A 20,778-nucleotide genomic window follows, 5' to 3' on the forward strand; every position below is an offset into this window, starting at 1 on the left:
CAACAATAAGACCTGAGCACAGTGGTTTGCACCTATAACCCCAGTGATGGAGAAGCAGGGATAAGAGCTCAACTGGCAAACCTGAGGTTCAGTGAGAGACACTGTTTCAGAGATCAGGTTGGCAGTGACTGAGGAAGACACACTATGTTGACTTCTAGCGTCCACATGCACTTACGTATGCAGGACTAGACTCAGTTATTACTATTTAGTGGATGCTACTAAGAAGTATCCTTTATGAAAACACTACAACAGACTATATAATCAACAATTCAAAACAACTAAAATCACATGTATCTCCTCAGATTACAATAAAACAAAAGTAGAAAGCAATACAACAAATATACAGACAATGAACAAAATAATGAGTAATTTAAGAAATATAAACGGAAATGAAAATGCTTGGAGTTGGGCATGGTGGCAGAGCCTACAATTCCAAGAGTCAGGAGGGTGGGTAAAGACAAGTTCCAGGACAGGCTGTGCTACAGCAATGCGCTGTTCCCTTGAAACAAAGCAAATGAAAATCTTAACGGACAAAAAAATCAGGGGACAAAACAACAGTAAGTCTATAGCAGTAAGTCTATACATACACCAAAAGATATCAGTAAGATTCAATGACCACGGAATCTTGTGTGGTCCAGGCTGGCCCCTCTCTAAGTAGCTGAGAATGACTGTGAACTTCCGGTCCTTCTGCTTCCACAGGGATTACAAATTTGTGCTAATGCCAGGCTTATGCACTACTGGACAATCAAATTCAGAGCCTCATGCACCCTGTGTAAGCACTCTACTAACCAACTATATCCCCAGACAGTAAAGCTGTTTTGAAAAGAAAGAAAATGGGGCTGGAGAGATGGCTCAGAGGTTAAGAGCACTGGCTGCTCTTCCAGAGGCTCTGAATTCAATTCCCAGCCACCACATGGTGGCTCACAGCCATCTATAGTGAGATCTGGTGCCCTCTTCTGGCCTGCAGGTGTATATGCAGATAGAGCACTCACATACATTACATTAAATAAATATTTAATTTAAAAAAAAAAAAGAAAAGAAAAACTGGCAAACTTTTACGCACATTAAGAACAGATAAATAAGGTAGCACACTAGCTAGTCAAAGCATATATTTTTTCCTTACTTGAATATGCTCATTTTTAAGTAGAGTTTTCAGTTTTTTCAATTCATGATCATTTCCATTTTCATTTTTTCCGAAGTGAAAAAATAAAAGCCAGCGATGATGTGCCAAACGATCCTTGAGGTTACAAAGAAAAAGCCATTGTCAGCAAGGGGTAAACTGTAATTTCTAAGGATCTAATATATTTTTTTGACACAAAATAAAGTTTAGCTGCCCTACTCATTAATTCAAGGTCTTACCTACATTCAAAGCCAACTGTACTCTTATTTTGCAGTCGCTAGAGATAACGTACATAAAGCACGTGCTAAGAGGCGGGTCACTGAGTTATAAAGAATGCAATGGTTGTTAAAGCAACGGTGGTTCCAAGAAAATAGTATGATTTTAATAGCTTAATATTTGGGGTAGGGCTGGAGAAGTCAGATCTTTTTTAGGCTTAATAAAATATTTGGTAAAAATACTAAATCCAGAGCTAAGTGACGAACGGAATAAACTGATTGAGTCTACTACTAACTGCGTGTCTGTAAACACTCTAAAACCATGCCGTCCTATTCCAGTGAACAGCAGAGCTGTGTGAGGGGGAACATAAGGATCAGGTCAGACTGAGACTGCCCTGCCACCTGTACTCTGCCTTTATGGACCTTTCTGAAGCTCAGATTCAGGGATGACTATGCCTTTTGAATTAGAAACACAGTAATTTCAATAATCAGAACTTAACCCAGAATTAATATATAATCCTTTGAAACTGCTATTTTTGAGTCTCTCTACCAATAAATAAAAGATATTATTAAAATATTAAGACTTGCAATGTTACCAACACTTATTAGTAGCATAAAAACATTACCTCTAGTTTATTTGCTGAAAGCAGTTCGAAGTCTGGAAGATTATGTATGATTTCCATGTATATTTCCTTAGCATCCAATGAATTAAGAAACTAGAACAAGGGAACCACATTGTAAGCTGTGAAAGTAAGTGCTCATTTACCATATTTGACATCTTAGTTCAATTTCTATACAGCAAGTTTTAAGAAAACAATCATGTAAGTTAACCAGTTTTTCAAATTATTTCAACTATGTTTTAAAAGTATACTATATGTTGGTAATTACTAAAAATATTGTATAACTGGGGCTTTTTTTTTTTTTTAATTTAAGAAGGCTGTTAGGGTGCATGTGTGTGGACATATGCACAGAGAGGTCAAAGAACACTGTGGTGCTGGTTCTGTTACACTGATGTTACGTTAACTCCACTAAACAACTTTGATTACCCAGGCCTGTGCGAGCAACCTTCTGTATTGAAACATTATCCTAGCCTCCTTGGCTGTTTTATTGTTCTTTTAAAAAAAATAAGGATGCGAAGGAATTATGAGACATTAAGTCAGTAAGTGAAAATTGTGTGGTAATCCTCTCTAATTTGAAGTGAATTCTAAGTCATTATGAAAACAGGCTTACTCAGCTGTAGTTCTAATGCATTTTACACAATGCCCATGCTTCAGCCCCTTAGGTCTTAATATTAGAGCATTTCTAATGTTACAGTACTTCTCTCAGTAAGAACTTAGAACTAGAAAAATAATTATGGATGCTTTCAGAAATCAAATCACATAGGTAGGAATTTTTAAGAGTAAAACACACACACAAAGATTTCTTCAACTATGCCTGAAAGCCAGGTCTCTTACGTAAAACAACGTGCTCACAGGACGCAGACCTCCCAGCAAACATCCTCTATTTCCACCTGTATTTTATAATCAACCTATTTTTTCCCTAGGACTCTGTGTTGTCCTATCAACAAAGCATATGCTACTACAAGGAATGCACCAATTAACTGTAGGGTTTAGTATGTATTTTTACAGCTATGAGCCATTTATGTTTATTAATTCAATATTACTTAACATACTAAAATTCTAACCTGCAGGAGTGATCACGGAATCTACCCTTTACTTGTGTTAGGCATGAAAATGAGCAAATGGATTAGAAATGTTAATTTTAACACTAAGAGCAGAAAATTCAGATTTCCTAAATGTGCTTTATATTAAAAACTATAGCATAAATTTTATATGAAATAATTTCTTGGCTCAAGAACTGGCATAGCAATCTAACAACACGAATTAGGAAAAACTGTTGCAACTATCTCATTCCAAACAAGTAACTAAGAAATATACAAGTTGAACATGCAAAATTGTACAACATTATTTATAGGCATGTAAGTATACAAATAAATATGTCTCAAAAGAGGATACATTAAACCAAGTATGTCATAATTAGTAGATTATATTTAGGGATTATTTTTAAAAGGCTGTATGAACATTTTAAAATAAAGTAATAAATAATAAATAATTAAAATAATACAAATATAGTAAAAATTTTTCTTAACTATTTGCTATTTCATTCCACTTACGAAAAAAATCATATATACAACTATTCATTTCAGGTGCACATACTGACAAACATATATGCACATACACAAACATCTATGTGTATGCACTATTGTAGGAATCACAAACATACATTCTATGTGTTCAGCATTTAGCAGCAAATAAACTTAACCTTATAAAACATACAACAATAATGTAGGAACAAACCAATGACAATACACATCAATTATGGTGTGCCATAAATAAAAGGCATAAGATGGCACACGAAGGTGGTGGCTTGTGGGAGGAAGTCGATGGGACGGGTAGATGACCCAAACACGTTATTTGTGTGTGTGACTATTATATATTCAGCAGAAAAAGATAGGTCATCTCAGCCTCAGCTAACTCTAAACATCTACATATTCAATATTTAAAACTACAACTAAATGAAACCAGTGAAAACTCATGACAAAATTTCTTTCACTGTACTTAGGATGTATTCCATTCTTTTGTCATTACAACATGTAAGGGTCTTAGATATAATGTAAACATGGCTTGAAAACAATCACTATGGGCTGGAGAGATGGCTCAGAGGTTAAGAGCACCGGCTGCTCTTCCAGAGGTCCTGAGTTCAATTCCCAGCAACCACATGGTGGCTTATAACCATCTGTAATGTGATCTGATGCCCTCTTCTGATGTGCAGATGTACACGCAGAGCACTGTATACATAATACATAAATAAAATCTTAAAAGAAAAAAGAAAAAGAGAAAGAGAAAAAGAAAACAATCGCTATAACAGATTTTTCAAACTGGTTAAAAAACACCCAGAAATTGTTTGTACCAAGTAATGAAATGTTTCACAATCAAGTGATATAAAGCAGTTAATTCCATTCCACATCGTTCACAAAGCGCCACTACCTTTCAGTGTATGTGTGGATCCAATTATATGCAAGGTAATTTCCTTAAAGTTATACGTACCAAAACACTGGAATTTTCTTTGTTACTCAAAGTGGCTCCAGGAGGAAAATAAGCAGTGGTACTCGCTGTGATGTCCAAACTCTTACAGAGGCTGTCCTGGGCGTCACAGTCCACCCACCCCACGTGAACAAGCCCTTCCTATGGGAGGTGGGAAGAAAGAACAATGCCACGGTGCAAAGAAAAGAGACGCTCAATGAGATTTACCTTTAACTAAAAAACTCAGCTTTTCCATTATAAAGCTGAAACTACAGAACTACAGAAAAGGTAATCTTCACAGTGTTCTATAACTTCAAACAAAATCAGTTTCCTCACTATTAAACACCCACTATAGTAAATAAACATCTACTTTTACATATTTCGTACATACCTACAAGATCTACATTTTGACAGAATAAAACTAGGCTGTTCAATAGTGTGAGATTTAAAAAGCCTACACAGTGATTTGTACAGGGCTCATCACTGTGCTGTCCTTGCGTTACGAGGCCCTCAGGTGTGCTCTGCAGCTATGATGGGCGTTCACTCAGCGCCCTGCCAGTTCTCACCTGCTGCTGGTTGAGCTCCTGCAATGAGCCCCAAAATCCTACATGAAAAGCACATTTCTGGAAATGTCAAGTTACTAAAAAAAAAAACCTGTGCAGACTAGTCACGCTGGTAAGTAGAGAGAGCTGGCATGCATTCAAGTGGAATTCCAGAACGACAGGATAAAGACAAGAAAAAAGCGAACACTAAAGTAATGGCTACCAGGATGAAAAAATTAGCCTACAGATTCACAAAATCCAACAGTGTTAAAGCAAAACAAGAAAATGGCACCTATGGTGTAACTCATTAATAGTTAGGCTCTCTTCCTCCAATATTTAGGCTATAAATGATCATAAATTACAGCATTAGCAACACACTATATTCTGTTTGTAGTACCTTTATTATCAATTCAAATATTTCCTAACTTTTTTGAATTATAGACTATTTAGCACCGTGCTTAATACTTAAAACTTCAGGAAATTAAAGATAAATAAATGCCTTAAAAAGCAGAGATGGTATTATATGTGAGCAACAGTAAGTAAAAATTTAATTGTAGACTTAAGATACTTGATTCCCTTAGGCTGGGGATATATCCAGCATACTCCAAACCCTGGGTACAGTCACCAGCACCATATACAGATACGTATACACACAAAGATATGTTCCGTTTATTGCATGGAAGACTTATCAAAACCCACATAAAACAGATGACAGCAAAGTCATAAGAGGTAATGAAGGAATCTGCACTCAAAGGCTCTTGTCAGAGACTTGTAATCTTTATGGTATACAAATTACAAAGATAATGAACAGTTCTAGCTTGTATTCACATAAGGCTCAAAACAAAAAAAGTTAGCAAAACAAAATGGACAAATAGAAATGTCTACAATAGGAGGTATTGCAATTTTGCAAGAAAATCAAAATCTAGACTTGATGACAGTAATAAACGTTACCCACACACATGTATATGTACAAATACAATATATATGTGTGTACATACATATGCATATGTACACACACACACACACACACACTATTCCAGTTTATCTTATAGAGGTACGTATCTATTAAATACAAAAATCACTTTTTCAAAAGTGAGTACTTATAAAAGTTTATATTAGGCCATAATCACATCTCAATTTAGCTCAGTACTAAAATCATGTTTATTTACCCATGTTGGAATTAACATGAAGCTTCAAAAAATTACCTCTATTTTTAGACATTAAACAGTACTAAGTAGTCTATGATTCAAGAAAGTTAGAAAAATATTTGAATTAATAAAAAACTATGTAACAAAATATATGTTGTTAAAGCTGTAATGTGTAGTGATTTATAGTCTAAATATTAGAAAAGAAAGCCTAACTATTAATGACTTACCTATCACAACAATTTTAGAACAAACTGAATCCTAAGAAAACAGAAGAAGGAAATAAAGTGTAAAACTAAAAATATCAAGGTAGAAAGAAAAAGACTCATAAAATATGATAAGCTTTTAAAATCTGATCAAGAGAAAAAAAAAGTCAGAAAGTACAAGGAGGTATCACCAAAGACCTTCTTCAGGCAACAAAGGTCACCAAATCACACGAGGGAGTTATATACATCTGAGTGTCTCTTTCAAAGGGGGAGAAAAGACAAGCCTTCCCAACGTGATTTCAAGGGCAGCATGTCCCTGATGCTAACAGTAAGTACAGTGTTTCCTGAAGGGGAAGAGAGGCAAATGGTTCTGATGACCAAAGACTATAAACAAACAGACAATAAAAGATACTGATGTTGACATCTCGCCTTCTACTATTGTACTGTACCTGATCTGGGGAGCTGTGGTATGGTATTTTTAAAGACCCTTAAATGAGTCTACAGTCGTATTGAAGAGCAGTAGCCGAGTTTTGAAGTGAAATAAGGAAACACGAGCAAATTAAGTTTGTGATTTTAACAGTAGCCAAAACTATTTCTTAGGAAAATTCCATCATCTCTAAAGGTGAACAGCTATCAACTCGTTACAATGCTCATGTTGCTGCCAAGAATGTCAAAGTACAGCAACGCACTGCATAAGCACTCATGGGCGGCATGACCTCTGTGTGTATCTGACAGTCACCCCGGAAGACTGAAAGGGAGCAGCAAGATCTCTAAGGCTTAGAGAATTCACAGCTGAACAAAGGAAAACATGGAAGAAAAAAAGAATCCTCCAATCCAATGAAAGGTTTTTCTTTCTGTAGACTTTATTAAACTCTACTTAAAAAAAAAAAAAAAAAAAAGTAAACCATGGACTCCCAACACAAATGGCTTCCATTAAAAGAGAGGGATGCTCATGGCATGCATCTACTTGAAGGAAAATCATGCTGAGTAACAGTACAGTTAGCAGACCACCATGGCCATACTTCCTGAAAAAGGGGTCAAGGCTTCAAGAGCCTTAGGCAGGTCCTCTGGGAGGAAGGGAAGGCGGCATTGCTTTCACAGAAGGTGAGTCCCTGCATGCTACTGCCCACCAAGACCTTCCAGGGGGAGAGGATATGGAGGTGGAGGACAGTACAGCGACCCTGGCCCTGGGCAGGAGTTGCCCAATGTGTGCATTTGGCCTTCAGTCAAGAGGCAGTAGGCTACGGTTAGTTACTGAAAAACAAAACAAAACATGAATTTACAAACTTGGTGTGGCCCAAGTGTACAGTGCTCATAAAGACTATGGTAATCACATTTATGTTACATGCTCTGTAGCGGTCCAAAGTCTTAGCTTTCATACGACATTTTTATTGCATTCTTTCTATGTTTACACGCACATACTTAGCAATGTACTGCCACCTCCTATATTTTCAGCACTGTAACATCTGCACAGTTTGGTAGCCTGGAGGCAATGGCTGTACTATAAAGCTAGGTATGAGGCACCCTGAACACAGTGGGCTTGTCTTAGTAAATTCTATGATGCCTCACAATGATAAAATTGCCTAATGTATTTCTCAGGGCATTATCCTTAAGTAACAGATGACTACGCTGCATACATATATACATACACACACGGTAGATACATGTAGTATGTCCCCCCAATTAAGCAGTATAGAATTGAAGCAGACATGAACCTCACAAATTTGATCTATTATGTATAAAACCCACACCCGATCCCCATCAATCTTATATAGAACTCTTACAGCTTTCACAACTGACCATCTCAAAGAGCAGTGGGAGCTTCAGCAAGACGAGAAGGAAGAGCACCCTTCCCAGCACGTTCCCTAGCCACACCAAGCAAGCAGAAAACAGCAGCTCAAGACTGAGACGACAAGATCCAAAGTGTGGGAACGACAAAAACATTAGCAGACACGCGCGCGCACGCACACACACACGTAACTGGAGTACTTTATAAGAAGTAATAAACACGGACGACTTAGGTCTGAGTTACAGTGAAAGCGCACGTCAACACGAACTGAGCACAGTAACGGTCAGACACTCAAGAGCTAAAATCATGTCTGTCAGAAAACAAGATCACACGTGAGTGGGATAAAGTGCTCACAAAATCATGAAAAGGTATCGGTGTAAATTTCTAGCTAGTCTACCTCTTACAGTTTTACAAAAAGGATGGATGCTTACCAACATGCCACTAAGCCTGAGTCGTGTCTGTGGTGTCAAACAATCTAGGGGAAGAAAATGTACGAGGCTGTTTTAGTTTCAGGTATGACGTGTCCCTTTCACCCACTCCAACCGTGTTGTTTTTAAGGCAAGTAACTGGGCTGTCCTGGGAAAGGACGACAGGCTTGGCCGCAGACCCAGAGCCCACCAGGCAATCTCTGTCTCACTCACGCAAGTTCACGCCTTCATTCCCTCCCCGAAACTTCTCTGGATTTCCACCCGCAAAGAGCAGCCAGTGTCACTAAAGAGCTTATCCTCTTAGTAACTCTCTTTTTGCCAAGATTATTTGAAAGAAATAAAATGTATAGAACCTATTTGAAAAGGTATATGCAGAATCCTCAAAATATATATAATACATCTTAAAACAGGCATTTCACCTTTTCTAAAACAAAATTTTATTAAATATGAATAGGCTCCAATGAGGTAAGATATGGAAGAAAGGGCACTGTGGCCTCAGGAGATCAGACATACATGCCAGTGTGTTACAGAGTTACAAAAGCTCAGGTGTCGATAGAAAAGTGGTTCTCCACCCGTAAGCTAAAGCTCCTTTTAGGTTGCATATCAGATATGTTGCGTATCAGATATTTACATTACAAGTCGTAACACTAGCAAAATTACAGTTATGAAGTGGCAGAAAAAATAATTTCATAGTTGGGGTCACCACAACATGTATAATTAAACCAGCACTAGGAAGATTGAGAACCTCTGGGTTCCAAGGTCTGGGAGGATGGGTGAATGGCAGCTTTTTGTCATAAAACAATATATCTACAGAACAGGGGCACAAAGGTAAAAAGGTGATGAGTAAGAAAAATACCCACATTGGGGGCTGGGAAGAGGGCTCAGTGGTTAAGAGCACTGTGTGCTCTTCCAGAAGTCCTGAGATGAATTCCTGATAGGTGGCTCACAACCATCTATAATGTGATCTGATGCCCTCTGCTGGTGTGCAGATGTACATGCAGATAGGACACTCATATACATAAAATAAGTAAATCTTAAAAAAGAAAAATACATTGGGATCAGATACTAAAGAGTATTAACAATGGAGCTATTTTGTAATATTTGGAACAGTGTTTAATTGATCTCACTGAACACAGTTTCCATTTTTCAAGTTTGGATGCGGACACTGAATTTTAAATAACTTATGAGGGAGTGGCCCTAGAAAATGAGACTATCATCATCAAAGACATAATCTTATGAGGCCAACACATCTTTTATATGCATAAGTTTCAAAGTCTGAATTTCTAAAAATGATTTTGGAAGCAATTGTACTTGATATAACCAATTACTTTGCACACTGCACAATTTATCTTTGTCCATTTGAGGTACAATGTATCCTGAGAACAACTAAGGGGAAAAATTTGTTCACTGAACATGAAAGTATACAGATACATTGACACATCACTAATTTCATTGCCAGTTATATGTAAAATAACAAAGACACACACATTTACTAAGTAAATGCTTGTAATTTGAAACTTAAATTGTACTCTGAAATAACTGATTATTGACAGAAAAAAAAAAAAAAAAAATCAAGCACAGCAGTGTAAACTATTCCCTAAATTTCCGTATCAGTCTTAATCTAACAAAATGACAAACTTACCTTCTCCTTTAGAACAAAACGTGATCAGCCAGCCGACACCAGCAGAAAAAGCAGTTTCTATGGCGTTAACAAAATTTCCTTTAAAGAAATTAAAATTTCTGAGTAATGAAGCTCAGCAATGAAAACACTTTTCCAAATGGTATTCTTTCCTTCCAAAGTTAACTACCCTCTAAACATTATCAATTAAAAAAAAATTATTTATTCACTTTACATCTTGATTGTACTAATTATTTCTAAGACATACCAATTATTTTTAGAAAACACAAGCAGTTAAGTCAAGTCCGAAAACACAAGCAGTTAAGTCAAGTCCTTTACAACCCTGTTCTGCCTATCTATGTAGCAAGACCCAGTCCTTCCCACACAGGCCCACTCCACTGCTGTCTGTTAGATTTGTGAAGAATTGCTAATTCCCAAATACCCGGTGCCCTGAAGCTTTCCTGCTCAATCTGATGAGGAATGAGCATGTCTCCTTTAAGGAAGTATATTCTAACTTTCCTTCTCCTCAACTGGGCTGTTTCTGTATGCTTCTGTATGCTTAACCGAAGAAGCTGCTGGGTCATTTCAATCGTCCCTGGCACCCTGCTCACTGAAGGAAGCTGTGGCGGCTGGGTCTGTGTATGCATTACTCCAAGCATAGTGCTACACACAGTCTCTGCCACACAGCTGGTGTGGAACGAGGAAGACCTCCCTCTAGGCATGAACTCTGTCGATGGTACTTTCAATAGCCAACCTAAAATCATCTGGTGAATTAAAACCTAACATTAGAAGTGTTTTGAACTCTAAAAGAACTTTCTGCTGTGGCTTTGGAAGCTACATTGCTACTGAGAATCAGCTGCTTTCAGGATGCGTTTCCTCCCAGCTCACAGTCCTCCACACCTGAACTGCGGGAGCCTTTATGCAAATAAAACCAGCCTGCTCAACGCACAGGCCAGCAGGAACCAGAAAATGACATAATTCCTTCCTAAGAAGCACCGGGAAAGAGACTTCAAAACATCATTACTATGACCCAAATGTAAAACTACCATTGCAAATTCAAAATATCCCTGAAAACCAGGCAAGTTAAGAAAACACAACTACCTGTTGACAGCTCAGTCACTGTGCTCCTGACATGCTGCATGGCGAAGCTCACTAAGCTGTTCTTTGATCTGTCGCCATTGTATTTCACCGCAGCCTGTTGGTTTAAAAGAAAACAAACAAACAAAAAAGTCAAAAAACTTGAACTTTTTTGTTTTAAAAGTCTACCAAATACTTGTATATCTAACATTATTTTGAACGTGTGGAAAGTTCTATTTCTTTTTTTAAATATATTTTATTAATTTATTGATATTACATCTCAATTGCTATCCCATCCCTTGTATCCTCCCATTCCTCCCTCCCTCCCATGGAAAGTTCTATTTCTTAACACAGTGTCTTTATAAATGATACTTGGAAAGCCCTGGCAGTACAGTCATATAGAACACTACTTTTAATACATTTATAACAATTTTAGCTTCAGTTTCAGCTGAAATTGGGAAAAAGAAAAACTTTAGAACACTGATCCCACGAGACAGCACCTAAACCATAAAGCATAGCATGTTCCTTAACTACCCTGTATGACGGAAACTGATGGCCCCTAAAAGCTTCAGAGAGCAATGCAAGATGCTTATTATACATCAGCTCCTAAAATAAGGGAAAGCAAAATGCAGCCTAAAAGTTACATACCATTTTTTGTAGTATTTCACTTGTTATAAAGTTTCACAAATCCTAAAAATGGAAACATCTCTTACCATCCCAGACCTAAAGATGAAGAGGCTGGGGTAACTGTTGACTCCTTTCATTCGGCAAAGCATGCGGTCATCGCCACAGTTGACAGCTCCAATTCGAAGTAACCCATCCACTTCCTTAGCAAATTCTCTCCACTATGATAAAAAATAAAATAAGTGTTTCTCTGATAATGTTTCTTCTTTCAAACATACTTCACTTTATATAATTTTTAAAAAAGATTATTTATTTTATGTACATGAGTACACCGTCTTCATGCACACCAGAAGAGGGCACCAGATCAATTACAGATGGTTGTGAGTCACCATGTGGTTGCTCGGAATCCAACTCAGGACTGCTGGAAGAGCAGCCAGTGCCCTTAACCGCTCAGCCATCACCCTATATAATCTTAAAGTAGGAAATTTTTTCCTAAATAAAACATATGGGAAAAGTACATGATAATGATTTGATAGTCAGTTACTAATACAAAATAATTTCCAACAAATTAGAAGAAAAAAAGGATGCACAAATAATGCATCAAATAGGAAAAAGGCTTTTAATAGCTGGGATATTAAACATACGTACAGTGGGGGCTAAATCGTGGCAATGTGAGCATCCTGGGGAGTAAAAGTTTACAAACCACAGTTCTCCAGAATTGACAGCAGCATCTGAAAACACACAAACAACAATGACCTTTTCACTAAAGGTTAAAGCACATTTCAATCACAAGCCATTTCACTAAGATCAGAATGAAAAAAAAAAAAAAAATCGCGAATTGTAAATAGTCTATTTTCTGTGGTTTTCCCTAGAAGTGGTAGTATATTCCTTTTCAAATGTCAAGCCCATATAACTGTTACAAAGCTCTCCTAAGCCTATATGTGACTAAGCAGCAAGCCTGCAGGGTAACTGTGGCTGTGAAGCCACTTGAGGAAAGGTGGCTTAGAAGGCAACAGCCAGGGCTTATGCCTGTCTGTGCACATGAGAGACAGAGGAGAACCAGGCCTGAGACTGAGGCTCATAAGGCCAGTGCCTCTCACACATGGTGAAATCCAGTTGTGAGGCAGGGTCTCACTGTGTAGCCCTGGTGGCCTGGAACTTGTTATGAAGACTAGGCTTGCCTTGAACTCACGAGAGATCCTCCTGCCTCTGGCTCAGAGTACTGCGATCAAACGTGTGTACCAGTGCCCCGCATAACATAGTAAACATTACAGTGATTAAATCTTTTTACTAAATAAGATCTTTACCTTGGAAAATCATATGGCTTAAGAATGTAAGGTAAAGAAATTTATCATCTTAAAACATCAATACATATTTTTGCTGAAATAGATTTGAATACTATAAAATATCCAGCCAGCAGCACATATCTGTAAAATGGCCTAATGAAGACAAACTTTAAAAATTTAAAAGGAGTCTTTATATAATTCCATACCCAAACCAGCTGTCAATGATTTTAAAATACAATTTTCATAAATTATTATAACTGTCAGGACATACGTACTATGCCTATTTAGATTAATTGAATGGTTAGCTGGAAACATTCGTGAGTATTCATGTGAATACACGTCGGTGGCAAGGAGAAACAGCTCACCTGCACACTGCAGGCAGAGTACGGAACTCGGGATGCTCATCAGTCACTCTTTAGCGAAGTTTGGCAACTGTTAAACACTATCTAGATGATCTAAACAAATGTCAGGTTGGCTTAGGCAGGCAGCTAGTATTAATTTAGGGAGACACCTTCAACAGAGCTAAGGAAAACTTTCAAGGAAAAGGAGATCATCTCAGCAGTTCCAAACACATGAGATGGAGCATGGGATTCTGTATGTATCTGGAGTCAAAACCACTTTTATCCTGGCAGGAAGCACTTGCTCAGCTCACTGCCTACTGAGTAGTAAGACTAGAAATACATTTTCATTTCATCACCTAGTTTTAGACTCAAGGTTTTGCTATGTTGTGTAGGCTGGACAGGAACTCAGTCCTTCTGCCTCAGTTTCCCACGCAGCTGGGGTCATTGGACAGGAACTCAGTCCTCCTGCCCCAGCTTCCCACGCAGCTGGTCACAGGGTAGGCCACTGTGCTGGGCTAAAAGTATTTTTAATAGTATAGAAAATAGCACACCGAGATGCGTTTTAAATAACTCAATAACCCAAAACAGAGTAAGTATATTTAAAAATGCAAATTCCTTTTGATCAGAGACTCAGAATAGCTATTAACATCTGTACAAGAGCTTCTACTAGTGCAGAAGATGCAGCACTGTCGTGAGTTCCTCTTTCCTGAGGCGTCTTCAGCAGTGTGCTTCAACTGTGGCCTCTTGATGGTGAGGTGTTTTCTGCTTTTCAAATGCACCCTACAACTTTGTCACAGCTGATGCACTACAGCACTATGACGTATACACCAAATAAAATGCTTATGCCTAATGCAAAACACGAGTGACCACAACAGAAGACGGCACTTACAGCTCTGGAATCAGAGCTTACTACCTAGTCCTGTGCCCTCTGCACTGAAGCTGGACACTTGGGGTTCCTTTCCTGGTGAAAATGAACTATGTAACTCAGTCTAAACGTCCCAGTACTAACAACTGGAAAACTTATGTTGAAATCCTTAGACAGGTACAGTAAAGAGTCCAGTACCAATACATGGGAATGTGGAAGTGAGAGTGCATGCTGGCCACCACTAGAAGGGACACTGGAAGGGCAAGAAACTGGGCAGAAATTTCAGTGGATTAATCAGCTGAAAGGATAAAAGGACTTAAGGGTACAGAGGAAGGGTTCTGCAAGTAGAGACGAACAGGGACAACAGCACAACAGCTGGATCACAGCCTCTGGATCATTCTATCTGAATAGGGCTGATTTGACAGTACTAGGGACTCTCCAGAAGTCACTAAGAATGTATACATCACTTAAAAAAGGATTCTATAGTTATTTATGGAAGGATTAACTAACTCAAACCAATAGAAAACATGGCAATAGAAACTCACAGGCAAGTGCAATGGTAACGTTTGCCCAAATACAAGTTAGCTCTACAGCCCACACTTGTCATCTCTCTACTTCTTCAACTAAAACATCAGGGTCTTTTTTTTTTTTTTTTTTTTTTTTTTAAGGTTTTTCAAGACTGGGTTTCTCTGTGTAGCCTTGGCTGTCCTGGATCTTACTCTGCAGACCAGGGTGACCTTGAATTCACAGAGCTCCGCCTGCCTCTGCTGGGACTAACGGCGTGCGCCATCACTGCAGGATCATCTTATCTTAGTCTACTGACCTGAAGGACAGTGCTAGTATTAGTTAAGCATTTCTGCATTATCTCTGAGGTTTCAAGGCCGAATTTAAGATTATCATTTGGGGTTCTAAGTGAACTAATTAGGAGGCCTTTTCTGCACAGTGACATCTTAAAAGTATAAAATCATTTGCAATATAAACATTGGTAAAGGCTCATTCTGGGTGGCCTCCCACAGCAGCCAGTCGCAGGTTTGGCTCAGTTCCTCTGTTTCTCTATGCAAACTCCTGTTTCCGAACCATGAGGGTCCACAAAACACACACGCATGAAGATGAGCCAGAGAAAGACCCACAACGGAAAAGCTACAGAGCTGCGTAAGGGCATACAGTACGATACAGGCATTGCTTTTGTCTAGCAACCAATCAAGTTCCCTTATTTCTTTTGTAGGAAGATGAAGTGTTCATATATACAACTTACAATGGCGCTACATTAAGTAGTTAGCAACCTTTTATACCAGAACTCATCTATAATAAAAACATTAGAAGAAAAGGCAATCCTTACTTAGAAGGAACTCTACTTAAAAATCTAGTAACTGTACATCTTTCTAGTAACAACAACAACAACAACAACAATATATATATACATATATATCTTTTGAAACTAGCGTTTTGTTTCAGCTCCCTAAATTAAGTGTGATTATAACATAGCAAAATAAAACTGTAATTTTTCTGAGTACAACTTACTGTTTTGAAGGAGAGCAGAAGCGGTAAGAGTACTTGCCCAGCATGCCCGAGGCTCGAGGCTCAACTTCAGTCTCACACACACAGACACGCACACACTGAGAGACACATGTGCACGGAGATACTCACGCACCACACCTCTGCGGGCACACAGACACAACAGCTGTATAACAGGTAAAGGTGGAAGATCTAAGCTGGGTTTTCTAAGGTTCTAAAGTGCAGTGGGAGTGGAGTAGAGCATTTTCACACAAATCACACACATAGCTAACCCTGCTTCCACAACAACCACACCTACCTAAAAGATAAGAATCAAAAAGTTTCCAAAATTGCCCTTTTTTGTTGTCGCAAGTATATAGCAAGATAACTTGAAATCTGAACCTGAACAGTATATTATTCTTATTTTTAATTTTTGGTCTTCATACTCAGGCATTTTGCTAAGCATTGACTAAGAATTATTAATGTTCCCAAAATTTTACTTTATGTGTGATAGTTCTTCATGCATGCATGTGCACCATGGTGCCCGAGGAGGTCAGAGGAAAGCATTGAATTCCTTGAAACTCTAGTCAGCAATGATTGTGAGACACCTTTTGAATGCTGGGAACTGAATCCAGGTTTTCTGTAAGAACAAAAGTGCTCTTAATTACTGAGCCATCTCTCTAGCCCGGTGGTTCTCAACCTTCCTAATGCTTCCTATGTGTTATTGTGACCTCAACCATAAAATTAATTTTGTTGCCATATTATAACTGTAATTTTGCTACTGTTGCGAACGTAATGTAAATATCTGATATGCAGATGAGAGAGTCACTCAACTCCTGAGCTGAGAGTCCCTGCTCTAGCCCCATCTTGGTGTTCTTATTTTAAAAGAGTGACCCACATGCTTCTCTGAACAGTCCAATACACCACGTACATCATATTCTTTTTATAAAAACCTGAACACTTTCTAAGTTCCGCTTACATTTAGACCGTGAGTTTAGGGTTAGAGATGCGGCTTGTACTACCTTCAGAAAAGCATGTCCCTGTACACTTACCAAACTCTCTTCTTTCCAATGTTATGATTTCAGGGTCATCATCGTAAATACCTAATTTTAAAAGTGGATAAAAATCATAAAATTAAAAATTCATTAAAATAAATCACCATATAAAACTATTCACTTGTCTTAGCTATACAAAAATCAGACAGTTGTACTGAGTTTCAAATACACATTAAATTAAGAGGAAAAACCAACAGAAGCTACTACACTGCTGACTCATTTCAAATCTGATAGTGCCCTGATAAGGCTTATCACCCAGTAGGTTCCTAATCACCTCCTCCACCCTCATACAAAACCTGTGCTTTGTTACTTTTTAAAATAACCACAAACACACTAGAAGTTGCAAAACCAGCACACATTTTTGTATGTCCCTTATCTAACTTTTCCTAGATGGCATGCCACACAGCTGTGGCACTACCGAAACCACAACCCTGAGTGTTATAACTAGACTGCAGTGCTCAGTCAGAGTGTGCGTTTAGTGCATGGCATCACTTTAAAGTATGTTCCATTGCTTAAAATCCTATGACTATAAAATCCACAGAGACAGATGTTTAGTAGTAAATATGTTTTGTTTTGTTTTAGACTGTGGTTAAACTTTAATGTGAGAAAATTTCTCATTAGCTACATGAGATATCCAAGTAACATTAGCAATGGATATGCAGTACCAACAGTAATTTTTTTCTACAGTGACCACGCGCAAATATTTTGGGCTTTATAGGGCACAGCTTTTGAGGTTTTTTTTTGTTTTGTTTTTAAACATAAATGCTCAATTCTGTCCTTAGGGTCTTACAGAAGTCATTGATAATATGTAACAAATGAGCAGAACAGTACTTATATAAAATTTTATTTATGTAAACAAGCAGTGAGCCAGGTCTTGATGGTGAAAGTCAATAGGGAACATATTTAAATGTTATTTTCAGAAGAAAATCAAGTCTGAGTCAACTGCAGAAGGAAATTTAAGCTATTTTCCTCAGTCTATTATAAAAGCACCCACAGGTCTTAGCCTGCATTTGAAGTTAACTAGTGACAGCAGGAGCACTGGTTCTTTGAACACTCTGATGTAACTGTGACTTTTCCTTCCTCCTTCCTTCTTCCCTATGTGCCCCCTCTCCTCTTGCTTTTCTGTTTATTCGTGGCAACATGTAAAACTATGATCAACAAAGGTACCACATAAGGTGGATGGCGCTTTACCAGGCAGCCACCATTACACTTAAAAGAACGCTTAGCATTTGTTGGATTATGTAATGCTCTTCAAAGTTTGGAAGGCTTCATTATTTCACTTCTAATACAACATACAGCACAAAACACACTGTTAAAGTAACAGGAACCATATATAAAAATACTACACATAGCAGGAAGTCTTATGGAAAAGTGGGGGGTGGGGAGAGGAGAAAAGGACCTGGAGGTGACAGGAGCTCCACAAGAAGACTAACAGAGCCAACCGACCAAGGCCCGGGGGTCTTACAGAGGCTGAAACACCATGCAAGGACCATGCCTGGACTGGACCTGGGCGCCCTACACAGATGTAGCTGATGGCAGCTCAGGCTTCATGTGGGTCCTCTAGTAAGGGGAGTGGGGGCTGTCTCTAAAATCTGTTTTTTGATCACCACCTCCTGGTGGGACTGTCTTGCCAGGCCACAGGGGAGAGGACACTCACAATGCTGACATGAGTTGATGAGCTGGGGTGGATAGGAAGGGAGGCTTCCCTTTTCTGAGGAATGGGGGTGGGCAGAGAAGGAGGGGGGATGTGACTGGAGAGGAGGGATGGGGCTATGACCAGGATGTAAAGTGAATAAAATTTAAAAAAATTAATATTATGCATAATCTGAACAACATATTCTCACATATGTACAGCAATTTCTGTATACCAACTGACTTGCGTTTTCAATTCAACTTCAGAGTAAATTAGAAAGGGCTAATCAAAGTGACATACATGAACTATATAAACTAAATACCAGAACAAAACTAGCCTTTTTTTTACTCATATTAAAAAATAAGCTGCAGGTCAGGAGACATAGCTTGGTGGGAGAGGACATAAGGCTTTTGGTTTAAGCTGCAGCGCTGGGGAGGGAGGGGACAGGACAGACGTCGGGAGTGACATCACCTTACCAAAATCGTAGCGGTAGTAGCTCCAGCTCTCGTACTGGCCTCCTTGATTGTCTTCAAGTCCCTTCTCTCCATACTTGTCATACTTTTTCCGCAGATCTTCATCTTTGAGTACTTCATATGCTCTATTTATTTTTAAAAAATCACCATGTGCATTTGGGTTATTCTGTTAAAAAAATTAGACACAACTGTTATTTCAAATGTGCAATCTGAATCTCTTCAGAAATACAGATTTAACTGGCCCAGAGATTTCTGAATACTAGATACCAACAGGGGAAAAAAAAGAAAAGGAACGGGGGAGCACAAGGACAGGCAGGAAGATAAAGTACGGAAGTACTGCTAAGGAAGCACACTTTGTGCCTAAGTAAGGAAAAAGTCTGACAGTTCTGGGAACAGTTTCTCATTACTATGCAAAATATCCAAATATAATGAACATTGGGTAAAGACCAGTACTTCTCTTGTAAAAATTGCTGGAAAAAAAAAAAAAAATTCAACTAGGGCTGGAGAGATGGCTGCTCTTCCAAAGGTCCTGAGGTCAATTCCCAGCAACCACATGGTGGCTCACAACCATCTATAATGAGAACTGGTGCCCTCTTCTGGCCTGCAGGTGTACATGCAGGTGGAATACTCTATACATAATCAATAAATCTTAAAAAACAAACAAACAAACAAACAAATCCAACTAAAGGTGGTGGTACCACAAGCCTTTAATCTTAGCACTCAGGAGACAGAGGCAGAGGCAGGTGGATCCCTGTGACTTTAAGGACAGTCAGGTCTACAATGTGAGTCTAGGACAGCTAAAGCTACACAGAGAAAGCCTGTCTTGAAAAACCAAAAAAAAGAAAAAAGAGAGAAAAAAAAAAAAAAAAAAAAAAAAAAAAAAAAAAAAAAAAAGAAAAAGAAAAGCAAACATGGCTCAGTGGTTAAGAGCACTGTCTGTTCTTCCAAAGGTCCTGAGTTCAAATCCCAGCAACCACATGGTGGCTCACAGCCATCTATAATGAGATCTGGCGCCCTCTTCTGGCGGGCAGGCACTTGTGCAGGTGAACATTGTATAACTAAAAAAACAAACCAAAAGAAAAACCTAACCGCTACTTGAAGCCTTTACTTCAAAATGTGTTACTTCTGTAACAATGGTAGTTTCTCATTGAGGCTTAACCATAAATTATGTTTCAATTCAACAGTTTATTAAATAAGAAATAATACCAGAAGAATAACTCAAAACTGGACTGAGAAATGTTACTTTCTTTAACTGTTTTGTAGAACTAGCCATCTGGAAGTCAGTTGGAAATTTTAAAACAAAAACTTGAAAAACAACAAATTCCTAAATATAATACAAATTTCTGGGAAAGATAATTACGAGTTTGTAATGCTCAGCTTTATATAACTGAGATAAAGTAATCTCAAGTACAAATTTCTACCTACAACAATTATCTCCAAGTATTCATTCATGATAAGCTAAAAATTAATGAAAAAATTAAAATACTATAAAATTAAAACAAATCTGTTTTTTAAAGCTTCTTGCATACACTATCAACTATTTATAACTGGAAATACACTTGGAGCTCTCAAATTTTAATTTGTAAGTTTGTAAGTCAGACGTTGAACTGTGCATGGAAAACAATAGTGAGAGTCAAACCACCCTGTGGGTAGCAGGACTGTCACTTTAAGACTTGCAAGTCTGAGTCAAACCACCCTGTGGGTAGCAGGACTGTCACTTTTCTAAGACTCCTGAGTCTGCGGGAACACTCGTCTCTATCGTTCTTAACCCGCGTTAGTGTGAA

At 38.3% G+C, this 20,778-nt stretch overlaps 1 protein-coding gene across 1 annotated transcript in view; it reads right to left on the reverse strand.

The window, feature by feature from the left end:
* Dnajc10 (DnaJ heat shock protein family (Hsp40) member C10) overlaps window positions 1-20,778 on the reverse strand; it is a 38,085-nt gene that overhangs the window by 16,417 nt on the left and 890 nt on the right. The window contains exons 2-11 of the mRNA XM_051166184.1: window positions 18,998-19,160; window positions 16,886-16,936; window positions 12,496-12,578; window positions 11,937-12,068; window positions 11,248-11,341; window positions 10,171-10,248; window positions 8,532-8,575; window positions 4,443-4,580; window positions 1,962-2,051; window positions 1,124-1,237 (exon numbers count right to left, since the gene is read on the reverse strand). Coding sequence (XP_051022141.1) covers window positions 1,124-1,237; window positions 1,962-2,051; window positions 4,443-4,580; window positions 8,532-8,575; window positions 10,171-10,248; window positions 11,248-11,341; window positions 11,937-12,068; window positions 12,496-12,578; window positions 16,886-16,936; window positions 18,998-19,160 — 987 coding nt within the window. The remainder of the gene's footprint in view (window positions 1-1,123; window positions 1,238-1,961; window positions 2,052-4,442; window positions 4,581-8,531; window positions 8,576-10,170; window positions 10,249-11,247; window positions 11,342-11,936; window positions 12,069-12,495; window positions 12,579-16,885; window positions 16,937-18,997; window positions 19,161-20,778) is intronic.

The sequence above is a fragment of the Acomys russatus genome, chromosome 24, assembly GCF_903995435.1.
Source record: "Acomys russatus chromosome 24, mAcoRus1.1, whole genome shotgun sequence".
Taxonomy (NCBI): Eukaryota; Metazoa; Chordata; class Mammalia; order Rodentia; family Muridae; genus Acomys; species Acomys russatus.